This window comes from Ooceraea biroi, chromosome 5, assembly GCF_003672135.1.
Source record: "Ooceraea biroi isolate clonal line C1 chromosome 5, Obir_v5.4, whole genome shotgun sequence".
NCBI classification, from domain to species: Eukaryota; Metazoa; Arthropoda; class Insecta; order Hymenoptera; family Formicidae; genus Ooceraea; species Ooceraea biroi.
Window position 1 is genome coordinate 11,980,386 of NC_039510.1, and position 19,478 is coordinate 11,999,863.

The 19,478-nt window shown below is 34.5% G+C and overlaps 3 protein-coding genes across 4 annotated transcripts; 1 reads left to right on the top strand and 2 right to left on the bottom strand.

Annotated features, from left to right (window-relative positions):
- Positions 1 to 23: 23 nt before the first annotated feature.
- LOC105281070 (DEAD-box helicase Dbp80) lies at positions 24 to 3,523 on the bottom strand. The gene is made up of 8 exons (XM_011342035.3): positions 3,286 to 3,523; positions 2,758 to 2,999; positions 2,570 to 2,662; positions 2,272 to 2,489; positions 2,005 to 2,182; positions 1,674 to 1,911; positions 1,409 to 1,571; positions 24 to 1,282 (listed from the first exon to the last, which is right to left on the bottom strand). Exons 1-8 carry the CDS (start codon positions 3,346 to 3,348, stop codon positions 1,029 to 1,031), a joined length of 1,449 nt encoding a protein of 482 aa, XP_011340337.1. The 5' UTR covers positions 3,349 to 3,523; the 3' UTR covers positions 24 to 1,028.
- Positions 3,524 to 5,652: 2,129 nt separating this feature from the next.
- On the bottom strand, positions 5,653 to 14,733 carry LOC105281069 (RNA-binding protein 33). 2 transcript variants are annotated; one of them, XM_011342034.2, is made up of 11 exons: positions 14,615 to 14,733; positions 14,244 to 14,343; positions 10,946 to 11,532; positions 9,866 to 10,749; positions 9,609 to 9,778; positions 9,357 to 9,533; positions 8,955 to 9,269; positions 8,726 to 8,882; positions 8,522 to 8,655; positions 7,255 to 7,860; positions 5,653 to 6,217 (listed from the first exon to the last, which is right to left on the bottom strand). In XM_011342034.2, the coding sequence occupies exons 1-11, from the start codon at positions 14,623 to 14,625 to the stop codon at positions 6,041 to 6,043; spliced, it is 3,318 nt and encodes a 1,105-aa protein (XP_011340336.2). In that variant the 5' UTR covers positions 14,626 to 14,733; the 3' UTR covers positions 5,653 to 6,040. The 2 variants fall into 2 exon arrangements, with proteins under 2 accessions (XP_011340336.2, XP_019887760.2); XM_020032201.2 differs by lacking the exon at positions 14,615 to 14,733 and adding an exon at positions 14,479 to 14,595.
- A 276-nt stretch (positions 14,734 to 15,009) lies between these two features.
- LOC105281068 (Hermansky-Pudlak syndrome 1 protein homolog) lies at positions 15,010 to 19,429 on the top strand. The gene is made up of 8 exons (XM_026969545.1): positions 15,010 to 15,387; positions 15,579 to 15,847; positions 16,065 to 16,534; positions 16,681 to 17,308; positions 17,579 to 17,699; positions 18,073 to 18,186; positions 18,280 to 18,368; positions 18,476 to 19,429. Exons 1-8 carry the CDS (start codon positions 15,271 to 15,273, stop codon positions 18,651 to 18,653), a joined length of 1,986 nt encoding a protein of 661 aa, XP_026825346.1. The 5' UTR covers positions 15,010 to 15,270; the 3' UTR covers positions 18,654 to 19,429.
- The last annotated feature ends 49 nt before the right edge of the window (positions 19,430 to 19,478 follow it).

Below are 19,478 nucleotides of genomic sequence, written 5' to 3' on the forward strand. Positions count from 1 at the left end.
TCAGAATAGAAAGCAGATATTTCTGTTAATACTTATTTTAATCATTCTTTCTTAAATAATGTCATAACATGAATATATATGAGAATACGAATATCAAATTATCTTCGATTTAATTATGAGAAATATACAACTGCCGTGAGCTTGTACAGGATTTATTTTAATCATCTTAAATATCTGTCGACATTTATATTTTCAGAATATTATGGTAAAGAATTGCAAACTAGTTATTTTCTGAAACTATAAATATTTAAAGAGATATTTAGGCTGATCAAATCGGATAGACATGTTATAGAAATCTATATATAGAAATCTTATTTTTTACTTGTACCACATCCCAATAAACAAAATGTTTCGGGCAATTAAAACAAAATATAAAAAGATAGTCTCATTATTATGCTTCTGAAATCTTTCATATTGATATATGTATAAAGTCATCAAAGCACTTATTCTAACATTTGTAGTTTGTAAAACAATATAACATATTATTTTACAGTGTCAGGCTTGTTGTAGAAAATTTATAACGAATACACTGAACCGCATTGTATTTTTTTTTAATTTGATAAAAATGAAATCTTGAAGCAAATAAATGTGATGATTAATCCGTCTCACAGGTGTGTAATCAGCGCACGTAACATATAAAAATATGTCTCCATCTTCTATGTTCACTTTTTTATGTGATTTTGGTTTTTATCCAATCGCTGTATTTCAATTCGGTGAAGTATATAAGACAATCGCGCGTGAGGTAAAAAAAAGAAGAGGATGAAAGAAAGAAAAACAAAGCGGTTAGTCTAGTTTTGCGTTCATAGAAAAGAAATATTTCATATTAAAAATACAAAGACATCCGTTTTAAAAAATATTATATTAAAGCCTAATTTTATATATATATATCCATAATAAAAAGCATACTTATATTCGCTATATATATATATATATATATATATATATGTATGTATGTATGTATGTATATACATATGTGATATGCATACATATATATATATATATATAAGTGTATACATATAGATATTAATCTAAGCCCCGATTTTTTCGATCTCGTCCGCATCCTCTGCATCGAGGTAATGTATTTTTTTGCCAAAGTGTTTTTCTATGTCCTTGCACAGCTGCATCGCGTGTTGCGAGTCAATTAAATTAATTGCGATTCCGGATTTGCCGAACCGTCCCGTTCTCCCAATTCTATGTAAATACGTTTCACAGTCAGCTTGTCGTTTCTGATCCATTGGCAGGTCGAAATTCACCACTATTGTCACCTGCTCTACGTCAATACCTGCCAAACATTAACACAAAGTTTTAATAACATCCGTAATGGCGTGCACTGCTAATTGTAGCAACTGAAATTTTGCACGTCAAATAATACATGCTACGAGTTGCACGTAGCATTTATATCTCCTACCTCTAGCTAAAACATTCGTAGTAATGAGAACTTTTTCAAGTCCTGCCCTAAATCTATCCAGCACGGAAATCCTCTGTTCCACTGTCAAGTCGCCAGAAAGTATCCCCACGGCGTGACCATCTTTCGTCATTTTTTCCGCTAACCAACTGGCCGTTTTTTTCGTCTGAAATAACAATACAGATTATATCTCGTGGTGCGAGACTTTTGGAATTTAAGTGCACTTTTCAACACTTTTGATATGAAAAAGTACGATCGAAACTCTTACATGACAAAAGATAATTGCTTGTCCGATAGTAATAACGCCGTAGATGTTCGTGATGGCTGTGTACTTTTCGTTCACATCTCTGCATCTGATGTAGTACTGTTTGATATTATCTAGACTTTCCTCTTCCCTCAATAGTCGTATTATTAGCGGATTACTAACTATAATTTCCGCAAAGTTCATTACTTCTGGCTCGTACGTTGCAGAGAAGAACATCATTTGACATGTTCGTGGAAGTAATCTGTAACGTAAGAGAAAGCATCACACAGATAAGATTATACAAATAAAGTATAAATATATTATTATGACGTTTAAACATTTTCGGAAAACTTACTTGTGAATACGAATACACTGATCCTGATGGCCTTGAGTAGCAATCATAACGTCAGCCTCGTCTAGCACGAATACCGATATCTTGGCTAGATCGAAGAATTTGAACTTTTGTCCCCAATCCAGTACTTTGCCTGGAGTTCCTATGATGATGTGTTCGGTAATCTTCGATCCTCGGCTTACTGAAACAATTGAAGCAATACTACTGATAAAAGATGCCCCAATGCAGCAACAGGCAATTCCGATTGTGTAAGGGAACAAAATGTATTACTTTCTTCTCCCCTCACGGCGTATTTTATTTTTATCTCTGGACAAAAGCGCGACATCTTTGCTGCCACTTCGCCAGTCTGGATCGCTAGTTCGTAAGTTGGTGATAGACACAGCACCTGTGGATAATCCTTTGTGGGATCCACTCGACTCAACATGGCGAGTACAAACGCAGCCGTTTTACCAGTACCCGATTGGGATTGTGCAATCATATTTTGTGGTCTGAAAACATTTTGTAGAATTGGAAAAAGTGTATCTTAATCAAGAACGTCGTAACAACTACTATGCTTAATTATACATACGGATCGGCAAGTAAGGTAGGTAAAGCAGTTTCTTGAATTCTTGAAGGAGCATTAAAACCCATAGCGTAAACTCCTTTCAGCAACGCAGGTTTGCTGTGGATAAATTAGAAAAAAATATTTCTCACGCTTTAACACATAAATATAACGTTTAGTGTGAATGTATAATTAAAAATGACTGCAATACCCACAGGTGAAGCGCATCAAACGATTTGACACTGTATAACGGTGAAGTTGGATCCTTTCTCTGAACTTCTATATCCTTTGTTGTCATAACTAATCCTTTTCTTATAATCTTTTGCAGGAGCGACTTCTCCGCTGCTGAGATCTGCTCCTCCGATGTGTCATCATCGCTCTTGGACTCTCCATCTTTCACAAGCGGAACAGAGATGGTCGCTGAATTTGGTTTATTATCCAAATTCAAATTCGTCACCTGCGCAAGACGCATCAAGCAAAATGAGATTAGTCCAATGTGACAGAGTAAGCTAATTTTCTCAGCGGCGAAAGCCCAAAGTAATGCACTTGTGAAGAAAGAACAGGTTATCCGTGCAAGGGTTATCATCGCGTGGTGAGCAATTCAACCAAGAAAACGCTCTAGATCGAAGCAAATCGTTGGAAGTAGAAACAATGACGCTTCGCCGTATTGCAAGATCATATAAACGTGGAAAGAGTCGCGATTGCGGTGTGCTGTGATGTTCCCACGAGAATCCAAGATTTACCTTTGACGTCAACTTCTCCTGTTCATCGGCATATTGTCCCCAGTCGACCTTAGTCGAAGCCATGTCCGTCGGTTCTTGAGTCAATTAGCACGACGAGAAAACGTCTTCGGGTAATTTACAGATTAAATCGCGAAAGTGAGATCTGTAATAAATAGCGTTGGCCCAGTCCGGATTTACTGGTTGGTACGTGCTACGGCTATGAACAAGTGGTACAGTGGTAGTACTAGAGAACCTCAAGTAAGAGTAAAGCCTTCGGCAGACCAGCGCGACGCGCTCGCGATGCGCGATACGCGACGTGCGATATCCAATGAGCGTACAGCTTTTCCATAAACACTGTACGCTCATTGGATATCGCACGTCGCATATCGCGCATCGCGTGTCGCGTCGCGCTAGTGTGCCGGAGGTCTATGGACATCGTGATTCGCACCTGATTGATCTAGTTTCTAGTGGGATCGAAAATGGCGGAATCGAGGTTTATCAATTAAGGGACTCTATCTAAAATACATCTTTGTAGTATTTAAAAAAAAAAACATCTTTGTAGTGTAACGCTACGCTACTGCTCCGCGTTATGCCTCCGGCACACCAGCGCGACGCGACACGCGATGCGCGATACGCGACGTGCGATATCCAATGAGCGTACAGTGTTTATGGAAAAGCTGTACGCTCATTGGATATCGCACGTCGCGTATCGCGCATCGCGAACCGCGTCGCGCTGGTCTGCCGAAGGCTTTAGGCTGAAGTCACATGGCACGTATTTTCTGCGTAACGCGTAACCGCGTAACCAATCAAATCTTTGCCTGCAGAAGCTGATATCCAAATGAAACAATGTGATTGGTTACGCGGTTACGCGTTAAGCTGGGGGTCTATTACCAGAGAGAAGCCTGAAACGCCTCAAACGTGGACATATGCGTTCCACTTGACGCTCCCAACGCTCGCGGCGTCATTCTATCTTTATTCAATATTCAGTGAGCAATAAAGACAGAATCACTTCAATCACTTCAATGTCCACGTTTGAGGCGTTACAGTTAAAACGCGAGCGTGACCGCTCTCAGGCTTCTCTCTGATACTACCTTGTCACCTTTCCAGTTTCGCACTATCTCGAGATACGAGCTTGGAGCTCTCTTTCCCTCTCTCTCTCTCTCTCTCACTCTCACTCTCACTCTCTCTCTCTCTTTCTCTCTTGTGGGGTCTCTAGTTTTTAGTAGAATTGCATCAAGTTGCGAAACGATTGGTCAAAATGATAGATGTTGGACACCAGGGGATCTATTACGTATCTCTTCACGGAGTGAAAATGTGAAAAATGAGCAAATTTACTAGAATATTTATAATTTAATTGGTCAACACCTAGTGAATTTGCTCACTTTTCGCATTTTCACTCCGTGAAGAGATACGTAATAGACCCCCAGGAAAGACAGGGCAAGTTCTTATGTGACACTCGTCAAAAGCTTGTGTTTTCTAACGTTTCTTTCATTTCTCATTTCTTGTGTTGTTTTTCTTGAAATAATTAAGTTTAATAAGTCAATTGGGATTTACTGATTCGAGAAAGAAATATTCTTTCAAGAAAAGAAAAATGCATAAAAATGCATCTGCATTTCTTGCGATTTCTTCTTTATGGAATCATTATTCGTTTTTTCCTGTTTTTATGAATATAAGTAATTCTTGCTTTTATAAAGTAGGATCGTTAAAAAAAAGTGATTCCAATCTTGAAAATAATGCATGTAAGAATAAAATCAGAAGGTAGTTTAAAAACTTTAAAATATTTTTATATTTATATATAAAATTATATATGTATAAAGTTATTATATATACAAAATTCCAATTATTTAGTTGTGTTTTTTTACTATATATTCTGCTTTTCCAAAATATCGTGATTCTCTTATATGAAGAATCAGTATATTACAATCTATGATTTTACTTTAGAATATATTTGTCAACATTTAGACACAAATTAATTTTTGGGCAAAACATTCTGAATACAGAAGATGCTTAATAATTGCATTAGTTCAACTAGCTAAATGTTTGAAATATGTAATATTAATTTTAATACTCTAAAATATATTTTTCTTCTCTTTGGTTTACAAAAATATGCTGTATATTTAATTTGTGAACATAATGAGAGTCTGACAAGTCTGTATCTTAATTTATTATAATATTATTTATATACAATAAGATTATCATGATTATATTATCGTGGTTACAAGAAATAAATCTTTTATGTAATATAGGAGCAATTTCTTATGCAGATACGATATATCTATTTTATATTAATTGGTAGTTTTCCATATACAATCGATTAGCATTTCGAAAAATATATTCTCACATTTCTGGGAAGTGGTGTCGCTACGTCACTACAATAACAACCATACATTCTTGCTTCTACACTCGCATATTGTGTTGCGATTTGGTTTATTTTATATGCACATCATTATACATTATCTTATATGAAATATACAATATGCTATTATATGTACAAATGTATTCATCAATGATAACAAGCGCATGAAACTGTAAACTGCTTTGAGAGTTTATCATTTACATTATGCTTGTACTAGTTCAACTAACTTTCCAAAATTTACAAATATCTGTAGTTGTGTTGAATATTCAGGATACTATACGTATAAAATATAAATACATGTTTCAACATCTATATTAAATAGGTCCACTAAACCTGAACTATTGAAAAGGAAAAAGTAACGTCTACGGATCGCGATAAATTAATGTGCAGGATATATCAAGGATATCTCAAAATCCCCTTTTAGGATTTCTTCGCGATCGCCGTTACCGCTTTATTGCCGGGCATGGTTTGTGGCACAAGACGAACAGTTATCAGCGATAGATCGAGCATTTTACGCTGGTATTTCTTGTGAAACACCATGGCGGCGGACTGTGTCTTAAACACAATGGTCGCATTACCCTCGCCCATATGTATGCTCTATAACACGAAGAATAGAGAAGACACAGTTATTATATTGTCCAGTCATTTATTTAAAAAATAAATCAATGAGTAGAAAAATATAGTCATGTCAAAACAAATATAATATAATGGAATTACTTTGTAGTACATATATTCCTTGAGAGAGACAAAATGAGAAATTAATAAGGTCGTTAACTAAACAGTCTTATCAAGCAGTGCACAAAACTTGTGACTATCTCTCATTACAATACTGTTTTCAAATTATCACCGAGATATGAAGCTTCTAATGCTTCGCACATCCCTTTTTCCAGTTTCTCAATTACAATTCTCTCTGCTAAGAAAATAATAATGTCGAATAAAGTATATAAACCAAAAATAAAATATAAGTAAGTTTTGTTATTTGCATTCGATCTCTATGTAGTATAATAATGGTAACATGTTAATACTATATAAAAAAAAGAATTTCTGCTTCAAAACTATTTTTCTCTTAGCACAAAACTAATTATGCATTATGCATATTATGCATAATAATACTTCGTAATGAGACATTAGTATTAATGGCTTAAAAAAAATTAACAGATTATAAAATCGATGATTTTAACACTTAACAACATATGAAAACAAATGGATCCTATGTGATAATGATGTATAAAAAAAATTAATATTGTTTATTCCTAATTATGATTCATATCTTTGGAATAGCTACATGATGTAGCCACCTAACAATAGTAGAATTGATGAATAAAATATCGGTTAAACAAACTATACATCGAGTAGTAATCTCTGAGTCTTCATGGTAACTTTTCATAGTTGTTAATTATCCAAAGAAATAACATATTTGTTCTTGTGTGTATTGAAGTCAAAACATTTCTTATATAAAAATACATATAAGAGCGCATGCAAAACAATTGTTCGTACTTTGTAAATGTTTGGAAATCCATAAACACCGTCCATAAACTTAAAAATGGAATAGCGTACATAAAAATGTGTATAAAAGATAGAGATTAATGAAAGCGAGCGTGCCAGGTGAAATATTTTCAGGTAAATATAGTCACCTCAATAGTTCCGATGGATTGACACATACGTCTGATTTGAGTCTCAGACGTACTCGCAGCCAAATTCTCTAATTTCACCGTGTTTGTCTTTATTTCAGGCAATCGTTTTGCTTGAATTGCAGATTTTTGCAGTACAATTCGCTGTGGATTTTGTTGCACGTTTCCTATCTTCTGAACATCGTTGATCACGGTTTTCTGCAGGCCACTCGGCGTTTTAAGCGTCATCATTCTATGACCGGCCGCTGCAGCTTTCGCTCCCATGGTAGATTTTTGCAAAACATTTCCTTGATTCTGTAACACTTTTTGAGTCTGCACGATCTGTGTATTAGACACCTTCGCCTGTACTCCCTGATTCTTTTGCAGATTCGAGACAGTTTTCTGTATTGTAGTAGCAACTTTCTGTGAATTTAACAGCAGAGGTTTTTGTATTACGACTCTTCGCGTGCCAGACGGTTGCACTATTTGCCGTGTTTGTACGATATCGCCAACTTGACCCATCGCGTGCTCGGAATTGCTATCTTTCAAACTGGTCGTGTCTGAGAAATCGTTGGTTTGTATAGTTTGTATCGTTCTGACAATTCGTACACCAGACGGTCTGTCTGCTACCTACAACAGAAATACGTCATTAAAAAATGGACAATTACTAAGCAAGGCACAGTGTTTGTTAGAATTCGTTATTTTACCGAAATAGGACATCAAAAATATAAAATATAAGTTTCGACGTTACATGATTTTTTAAATAATTTACTTTATTATTAAATAATTAATATGTCGCATATTTCGAATTTTACCAAGATATATTTCATCAGTCTGGAGGAAATGAAAAAAAAACAAAATTTATCGAAAAAGTGTGTTTTATTGAAACATACGGGAAATGTACAGTAAAATTTCTAACTGTATATAAATGTATATATAAAGATTTAAATATAATATTCCTTTTATCTCAAAAGATATATATATATATAATCACGTAATCAATGGTAAATCGTTAAAAATGCATTTTTTTCTATCAATTAACAAATATGCAGTACAATAATACTGCGATTGAAGAGAGAATGATTTGATCTGGCTAAATAGAGCAACTTTAACAATGGACATTGTAGAATAGATTAAAAGTATTATCACTGGAATCACGTATATCGTGTTAACCATATTTAATTCGATTAATTATTAGTACTGTAGCAAGAGTTTCTTGCTGATTGACATTGTATCATCGATTAAATCAATGACAAGTAAGAAAAATATAATGATACGTTTAATGTTGTACCTCTGTACTCTGTGTACTGATAGGACGACCACGTCCTTTAGCAACACCAGGACGAGTTTTCATCGTGACACCGTCCTTTACGACTCCTATCAGCGCTGATACAGGCTTTGTCTCCTGCTGCGTATTTTCAGTCGCTAAAAAATTCCGATTGTCTCGTCATGTCCGATAGTCGCAGAAAAAAGTGCACGTAATAATTGAACTTACCTGCAGCACTCGAATCAAATTTTGCATTTTCATTTTGCTTTTCCATTGCAGCCATTTTACGTCTATTCTCCTTTTCGCGCAACAATTTCTCTCTAAGGCGCTTCTGTTCTTCCATTTTCTTACGATATTCCTGCATCTCTGGATCGTTATCTTCATCCTGAGATTGTAATTTTACGTTTTTAGATTCGGTGAGTTGTCAAAAATATTTCCTATGAAATAAGAAATGTACCTTTCTCTCAGTAACCGTCTCACTTGATGTATCTATTCTTCGCACTTCTTGAAGATTTCTATTACTAGGCGTCTTGCTGCGCTTCGGGCTTCCTGCTTCCTGCAGCTCTCTTTCCGAAGAAAACCTCTTTGACGGCGGCCGGTTGGCACCACGGGATGTGGTATTTATCAGTCTAGAAGACTTCTGACTGTGATTCTGATCGTAAGGATCATTGCGGTACGTGCTCGGTGGCGTTCTGCTTCTCTGCATGTGATTATTTCTTGCTCGTAGAGGCAAATCTCGGTCTCGATAATTCTGGTGAGATTCTCTGTGATCCTAAAATCGAGGGAAAAAAAGGTGAGCATTCGACGAACAGCAATTAAGCAATTAAATTATGTATAATTGCCGTATTACAAATTTTACCTCTTGATAGCTGTTTCTTTGATCCCATTGGCTATCCGATTTGTATTTATTACTATCACTGTAGTTACTCTCCCGAGAATAATTATTGTCCGAAGAATAATGCTTACTCGGGCTCATACTTTGTGGTTTCTGTGGTCTGTTCTCTTGCCACACATCAGAGAAATATGCGTATGGATCCTGTAATGAAATTTGACGATATAAAACTCTATAATTGATCTGCTCTATCTCAACGTGCATCGCGCGATTACGTACATCACTTTTGTTCGGCTGGTAGTTTTGTTGATTTTGTTGTTGGTACTGCGGTGGACCTTGCTGGGGCTGATTATAGGGTCTTTGATTCTGATATGACGACGGGGGTTGTGAAAATTGTGAGCTGTGAGACGTTTGCGGTTGGACTTGATTAGAATCCCAAACAAGTCGAGCTGCACGCGAGAAAGAAACACATCAATAAGAGCACCGCTCCAGATGCATTCAATGCTACGCTAACATTCGCTAAAAAAAGCACTCACCATCATTTGCAGGTTGCACAGTGCCTCTAAAATGTGGGTTGATTAGAATCTTGTGGCCTGGAGGTAAAGACACACTGTGTGATACATTAGACGATGACTGTTGCGGTACCGGTTGCATCGTATTATTAAATTGGCTATTGGGTACTTGATCGGGGTGAAACGCGGCCCTCGCATCGAACGCGTTCCGGCTTTCAAACTGCTGCGGCTCTTGAAATGATGGCGGCAGTCTATTCTCGAAGGGCGGCTGACTAGGCATTTGCGCATTCGGCGGTAAATTTTGCATGGGTGGACCTTGGGCGGAGGGTGGCAACGCTTGCTGCTGGCGCGGAAATCCCTGCATAGGCATCGGCACATTCCCCGCCGGCAGCAGCATATTTGGCGGATTTCCGGGCAACAACATGTTCGGGTTACCGAGGAGCGATCCTCCACCTGGATTGCCCTGTAGCAGAGGACCCTGATTACCCTGCATCGGCCGGTTCTCTTGCATAATGCTGCCTGGATTTTGAAACTGCATTGGCGCATGATACGGTGGATGATTAGGTGGACAATTATAGTTTGGTCCTTGCATTGAGCCTCCCATGGGGCCTCTAGGTCTGTACTCGGGCAACCTCGGACCGATCGGACGAGGCCCCATAAGACCCTGGAACTGTCCAGGATTGAACTGCGGTCGATTTTCCACAAATTGCGTCGGTGGCCCTTGCATCGGACCATTCGGACCGAAAGGCTGTTGAAAGGGCTGTTGTGGATTAGCTTGTTGGTACAATATCTGTTGATTTTGTACGTTACTTGGTACACCAAGGAGACACGGAGGCCTGTTCTCTAACAATGGCGGTCTACATGTCGGCGGTTGATTATCAAAATTGCCCGGCCGAGGCGCGCCAAACCTACAAAGCGTTACGATACAATATACTGTCTTAGAACAATCTAAACGCAGCTAAATAGTACTTACATAATGCACAATACATAAATAAAATATTTTTCTCTTTCTACTTTAAATTAATTATTAAGATCAGTATTATAATTGCTATCATTAACTGCTATGATTTATCTATTTATCTTAATGTTATAACCATACACTACCTTGGACTGAAGTTTCCAGCACTCTGTACGATAAATCTTCCTCCTCTGCTTCCTCTTGTTCCGCGGCCTCTTCCTCTTCCTCGAAACGGCGCCCTGGATAGTTCCGATGTAACGACATTTTCTAAGGTATCCGGAATATCATTGTTCATCTTTGGAGAAATCATTGTACGTTCAGTTTGAAATCTGTTCCGCCTCTCCTTTGCCTCCTCGCAGTCATCGTCCTCCATTCCCTGTCCGTTGCCGGCGTAAATGTTCTTCTGACCGCTTTTTTGTAACTTCTCGCGCAAATCACCCTTGCCGATGTTATTGGATACATTAATGCTGGATTCCGAATTTCTGTCAGTTTGATGCAGTGCTTCATGTTCGTTCACATACTCGGCACTTTCGTCATGTTCGTAATACGACGACGTTGGCTGTATATTCTCCGGATGACCTCCATCTTTATAGAAATCGTTATCGCTATGTTTATCAGTATTGCCTCTACTAAACTCTATATTTTCGTCTTCGCCATCTAAGTCGTCGAGTGCATCCGTGACTCCTAAGTCCAGTACATCATCTGTTTCCTCTTCTCCCTTATAGCTATTCTGCTGCTCGGGGAATCAAATTGCCAGATATTTGTAATGCAAAATACGTTTAGCTATGTAATGTAGTTATTTAGTTTATATATCATTAGCTACTTAAACTATATCTATAACTTATAACTTATATCTAAAGTGCGGATAAATAGAATGTTTCGTGTTTGTGAAAACTAAACATAATATGTACATACGCAATTATTTTCTGTTTCACATAAGTTTAAATTCTGTTGTGCGTATACGGTCCTTTCGATGCGTGAGAAACGTAACTTTTGAAAAAAGGAAACTTTTTTTTTTCGAGACTTTTAAATTGCTGTACTCATTAGCGTATAGAGGATATATCTCTCTTATTCTAATAGTAGTAATAACAAAACATAAGTTTTGTAAACGAACACGATTGATAATTGCATCCAGCTCGAGTACGCAACAGGAAAATTGTGTTAAACATGTGCAATATGATATCTTTTTGATAATACGTAACATATATATGTATGATAAATGGTACGATGTAATATTCTCTCGATATATGAATTCTATTTATAATAAAACTGTTTACTTATGTGCTTCACGGAAAAGAATAGTACATCTAAAATCTCTCCAATGCAGTATAGTATAATTCAGTATAATTCAGCATATGCAATTATACGATAAAATTTACAAATATTTTACAAAGTATAAAATATTATATTTTACTTTCTGAATTTTAGCGTATGAAAAATTCAATTATTTATGTTCAATATATTACTACATAAACTGAGATCAAACGACACTTATTTTCATTATCTAATTTTTAGTTTTAAGATTATATACTGATTATTGACATTTCAATTTTCAATCAAATTTAATCATTGTGTGAAAAAATGCAAACTTGTAAAATTTTATTACATCAAGATAACTGAATTATTTCTTACCGCATTCGTTCATTAGCTGCATTGGGAACTTAATACTAGAGATCGCGATATACAATTTCGCATTAAAATCTGCAGTATCTTCTCGCAATCGCATTATTAAAAGTCGAGATAACAATGTTCATGAGGTACATTAGAACAATTTGACGTAAGAATTGATATCATGCTAAAGAATCCTCTATGCATGTATAAAGATTTACATATATTTTTAAATATACATAAACACAAGATATTTCTCGATTATTTTTGGAGAATGTATGATATAAAAATAATTCTAAATTATTTTTGCGAAAGGTAAGAATACATTATAACAAAACATTAACATTGAATTACGTTGAATTAGCAGAAAAGAATTTATAGTGATACATAAATTTTCACATTTATACTGATGTAATTGCGCACTCACTTTTTACACATTTATCACCTTACATTAAATCATTCAAAATAACGAATCATCTCTTTTATCAACATTTAACACGTTATCAAGTTGTATCGATTGACAATATCGATTGATTGCGATTAAAATCAGTCTATGAACATTGCAGATCTTTTCTGCCTGTTTATTCACTTATTACTTGAAGCTGATGAGTCTTACTATACAAAAGTTACAATCGCATTTACGCAGCAAGGTAAAATAAATACATGTAGCACTGACACTATTAAATAAGTATATCTTAATGCAACATTTTTAATTTTATATAAACAATATCGATACTAAACACGCTTTAAGAATTTTTAATAAATAATTGTAAACACGAATAAATACACGAAAAGATAATAAACTCTAATGGGAATGCAAAATAAAATAAAATATATTAATATACATAACCTTTTTACTTTATCTGTAATCTAAAATTATTTAATTCCATTATATAATTATTTTCTGTTATTATTGTGTATATATATATAGTTTATCAGTTGCTACATATATCTTTTTTATCAGTATAATTTTGTAGCAGTCTAGTAACATAAATCGCATGCCTATATAAAGCATACATTTTTCATTTTGCAATGATGATTTTCATGAACATACGAACAAAAATGTTCATAATTTTTATAATGCATTTTTCATGATGTATTCAATAATCTTAGTTGAATATTCTTCATGTTTATGTATGTAAAATATTAATATAATTTTGCGTTGAAAATATCTATAAGTATTGAAATGTTCACAGAAATATTATGAATGACATGAAAATACATTTATAATAATACTTAATGTGTGTAATATTACGCATATGTTTGGTGTTAAAGAACACATGATTTAAATGCTCTCCCCTAATACAATCAATAGTTTCCTAATATAACATATAATCAACATCGTACTTGTTGTGTTGCATTTTCAATTTTTTTCATTTCATGCATAAAATGCATTTAAATTTTTTACATACGATATATATTGTATATAAAGATATATGTATATGTATACATAATTAGTGTTTCAGTCTTCCCAACAGTCACTATACCCGGAAGAAAAAATTTTAAATATCGCCAGAGTGTCAAATATAATTTTCCTTTCTTCTATTAGAAGGTCTTATAAACAATATCAAATCGTTCGTACAAACCGAAGAAATATCGTTCTCTTACTATTGACACTCTTACTCGCTTACGAATTGAATGATAGAACTGTAAGAACTAATTAATTTCAAGATAAATTAGGTGGACAGAAATAACGTAAATCATAATAAAAGAATAAAATAAATTCCAGGATAAAGATAACATTATACCAAAGTGTAACTGAAATAACAGCCGAATACATCAAATAGATATAAAGTTTCATCCAACTGATAAATAATGGGCAAACAATATGCTCACCCTCTCTAGTTCATAGTCATCTGCTAGGAGGGCTTCCTCCTCGTCATTACCAAGATCGTATTCGTCATCTCCGAGATCTTCGTCCAACAATGTATCATCACTGGAAAGAGCAATGAGATTTTTTTTAGTTTAGAAAACATCGGCAAAATCGCAGCGAAGGCTGATATACGACGATAGACGCTCATTTCGAGTCATAACAATATACGTCATTGTTGGAAGCGTTTACGGTTCTAACCTGCTCATTACGGGAAAGAACCCGATCGCAAATTCAATCGGAAACGATTTTCATTGAAACGGATCTAACGAGAAATCACGAGAATGTTAATTCGGGAATAGTTATATATCGTCGGGAGTAAAACGAAAACACTTACTGCTCTGACATGGCAAGTCTCGTTCTTCGGAGCCAGAAGAAAGTGTATAATGGCTGCACAATTGCATCGAACAGTTCATCGATATATAGAACAAACCAAGTCGATCAAACTCTCGTGTATTTCGGAGTCTGCGTTCACAGCGTCACTTGCGGATTTACCTTGAAACATAACGCGTGCTTTGACAATGGTGGAAATACAAATTGTTTTCGTTCTCCGTGCAAAATGTGAATCTAATCGATTTAGACGAGACATGTGTAAGATATGTAGCTAATACTAATCTAATAAGATCAAATAAATTAAGATTTCCTGTGTATTTTTACTTGTATTCTCTCTCTCTCTCTCTCTTTCCTTTTCTTTCCTCTCCTCTCCTTTCTGGAGCTGCACAGTGTATATCTATCGCACTTCAAATATAGAAGGTGCAAGAGAAAGAAGAAACCTACCCTAACCTAGAGGATTAAATGACAACTGGTCAAGTTTCCTTACACAATCTTACAGTAAATGAAGAGTAAGCAACAAGCAGTATACAACATGTGTACAATTAATATAAATAGGATTAATTAATATAAATAGGATGCGATAAAAATTGTAAATCTGTTCACATAATAAAAATCGTACGTTAGATTATAAAGAGGAGTGAATACTAAATCGCAAGCAAAATGAGGGCTATATTGATATTCGATAATTTAAATGATGTGCTGTTTGTAAAATGTGATAAAAAATTTGCGAGTCACATCCTAAAGCTGGCGAAGACGCAAGGGTTGCTGGATGATAAGGTAGTTCAATAACAATGAGCTAATAATTATTACAAGTTGGAAATACTTTCAGGTCTTGGACTTTTTTTCATATGCATATATATATATATATCAAAGTCATTAATCGTTAAGTTAATTGTGGAAACGACGCACAATAACGTAACGTTAATTAGCATAATATATTGATTAATATTTATGAGCATCTTTCATAGGATACTTCAAACTTGGAAAATTCTATACCCAGTCCAAACATCATAATGCAGTTGTTTTCACCTATTGTCACCTCTCAGCATTTGATGGCGTCACAGTTTGGAAACTCCTATACTTCCATGAAGTTCCAAGATGGAACCAACATGGTTTTTGATGAGTATATTGGCTACACTTTCATGTATATTGCTGCAAAAGAGATAGATCTCATGAGACGCACTATCGGGGTAGGCGTATCCATTGTACGACACGTTTGTGGTCCAGATGTTGCAATGTTAGTATATATTAAAAACAAATATAGCGTGTAGCATATATAAGATATAATAGATGAATTACAAAATCAATATAAAATGAATATAATAAGGTTTTTTGTACTTTAATTTAGAAAGTTATTTGCATTTACATATATATAATCTTTCTTATAACAAATTGACTATAAGTTTGACATGATATTTGTGATTAGTTGATCACTTTTTGTGGCTCCTTTGTAGATTGAAGACTAACTGGCAGAAAGCTTGTTTGGTATCTTCTTTATTAGATGCATGGTCTGATCTAAGAAACTACGAACAGAGCATGCTGATTGAGGCAATAGAACAGTTGTCTGTGAATACTGAAGTGGCTTCCTCAGTCCTCAAAGTACTGCACGACGCCTGCGACAAGTTGAAAAGTTCACAGGCTGAATTTAGCAACCTGCACATGTTGATCCTTGTGGGCTCCAAGTTCCTATCTTTATACTCCAGCAAGAACGCCCATGATTTGTGCGCATCAGATATCTTGTTAATGATATTATTATGCTCGGTGATAAATAAGAAGCGGAAACGTGACTCGGAAAATAATGATGAGAGTAATGACAATGACATCTTGTTACCGGACAATAGTGCTTCCAAAAGCGATGAAGTAAAAATAAACTTCGGAGCTAAGCTGGCCACTCCTACTTCAGAGGACATTACAGATCTCTTTAGTAGGTTTTTGCAGCGTAATTGTTTTTGGTAATGAGTACACTTTTTGTTAACATTATGGTGAACGTTTAGTGAACAATGGGATTAAGTTTGGAATTTAAATAGATGTCACAGTTATGTTATAATTTATATTTTACATCTATTGCAGAAGGCTCCAGAGAATCTTCCGTAAATGAAAATCTTTCATCTTTGACCGATGAAGACCTGTACAGCCAATTGCTTCTTCTTGGTTGCCAGCACAACTACACAGCCAACACAGTTCATATCTTTGAATTATCGGACTCTATCAATTTAATAACGATCGTCGAAGCGACAAATCTTTCTACTTCTTCCGGATTATGTGATAGTTTTCATTACTTAGATGTAATAAACAATCTACAATTTCAAAGAGCCTTCGACGAGCTAAAGCCAGCTTTCGAAAATCTTGACGGAGCGATCAAGAAGGTGTTGGAGGGAATTAGAAAAAATCGTTCGAATGTTGGTAATGATGTCGATATGTGTCAAAAGAGATTGCAGACCAAGTGGGACTTCGTTCGAAAAAAATACAACGACCTTCTACGTTCACGCGATCCAGAAGTGATCTTGCAAATCGAGGCAAATACAACCGGCTTTGTGGAAACCTTGAAAGAGCTGTTACGTTTGACTTGTTTTGATAGAAACTTTCTGAAGCAAGGAATTGATGTTTTGACGACAGTCGGTAGACTTGTGAGACAAAAGCTGAATGATTTCAGTGACTTTCTGAAAGTTAAAGCTCTGAAGAACTTCACATTAGGATCATATCCTTTGATAAAGCAACTTAAACACGTTTTTCTTTATTCTCTCACGTTTCTTTTGTCTGATTTACTTGTAAAACGTCTCTTAAAGTTAAATTCTTTGTAAGATATTTGGATAATTTAGCGATAAGACCAATTGTTTGTCAAATGGAAAGTTTCAAATTACGCGTCAATGCGAAATCTAATTATCCAGTTAATGACTCAATAATTTAAATTTAATATACCTTTAATGTTACCCGTTTTTCCATGAGAATTTTCTTAACTTAACAACAAATATCTCGAAGAATTTCCAGGTCTGGTGCATTTTATTTACATTGATAGAACAACTCACAGACTTGTAGCACCCACATTGGATTTTACAAGCAGGGAAACGCTCGCCTTAACAATGAAAAAGGTAAACTTTCATCATAAAAAAAAACATTAAATATTATAATCAAATATCAAAATTTTCATATCCTTATTAATGATATTGAAACTTATATCTGGAGTTTGAATATAGAATCTTACAGAACAGAGATCTTGAATATAACATTTTAATTAAAAATATATATCTTATTGTTAGAAAATATTCATGAAAAGATACATTAGTCGTACATAAAAGAGTTTTCTTTTTACCTGAAGTTTCTAGTGTGACTACGGAGGTCCTAAATCTAAATTTTGAATAAGAATTCTTTTTCTTTTAAGGTATAGATAAACTTAATATATAATAATATATAATAATAAAGAACTTTTAAGATATAGATGAATATATTTTCTTTTCTTTCTAGATCTGGAATATGGTCCAGGAAAGCAGAATGCACTTGCAAGAGGGTCATTTATCAGTTATGTGGAAGGACACTACATTCAATTATTCTTATTTCCTGTGGTTCGAGGACAACTCTGTATGTGATCTTACTTTAGAAAAGAAAATATATCTATACATACATGCTACTTATATTACGTATAATATATATTAATTATATTTTTATATCCAGGGATGGTCGCCACCGAAATGTAAAATCTATCTCAACCATGTGATGAAAAATTTTCCAGTACCCGGTATACTTTGTGGAGATTATTACAGGTTATATTTTTGAAATTATATTTTTTTAGTTATATATCCCTTAATATACTTTATAGAATAAGACGTGAAACACTTAAATAATCAAATTGTTCTCTTTCTCTGCATAGAAAGCTTACTGAGACGTGTTTTCCCAAATTCTCACCAAATAAAGTACGAATCTATGAACTGTACTGTGTACATTTGGGATTGACTACGTCGACCTGCGTATTGGAGCATTCCCGGAGATTAGCAGCCACTATATGGGAAGTCACTGGAATACCAAATAATTTCGTGGATATATTCTAAAATTTTCTTTTCAATTCTTCTATATACAATGACCTGCATTCCATGATTTTTTTAAAAGCAAATTTTAAATCTTTATACTTAAAAGAAACTACGCGGAATATGAAAAATTGCATTCACTTCCATTTCTTTTTCTGAAATTTTCTCTTGTATTAGTATACTCGACTTTGAGATCTTCTGGGAGTTTGCATCATTATATTAAGATACGTTCGAAAATACGTGCAATTTCTCAAGTAAAAGTTATTTAATCATATTTCTTGAACTTTGATTCTAGATTTTTATATTTATAGTTTTTTTAATTTTTAAAGATTTCTTTCGTATTCGAGTTTCTGTGATAGATTCTTAAACTTCTAGGAATATGCAGGATTTTTGCACTATTACTTCTAAATATTAATTGAAATAGCAAAATAATTTTCTCCAAATTTTCGGGAGATAATAATATGTCATAAATTAATGAAGTTGTAATTTATAGTATGCATAATATTTTATTTAATTTTACTTTAAAGTTCTCTATTGTTGATTAGATATGTACCAAAGGATTGATTAGGATATTAATTAGACTATTTATTAAGCTCTTTTAATTGTTTTATTTATTACAACATAAGATAAAGTAAAATATTTTGCGCTTTTTATTTACAAGTGTTTTTAATTATCAGTAAATATTAATTAAAAGTATATATGTCATTTTATAGCAAAACGTTCATGTTGAACAAGAATTCAATGGCACAATAAACAATATAAATTAAATGACAAGCATGAGAAATAAAAAAAAACAAAACGCATAAGGTTTTTGCTAAACTCTCAATCTTCTCATATTTTTCTGCATAA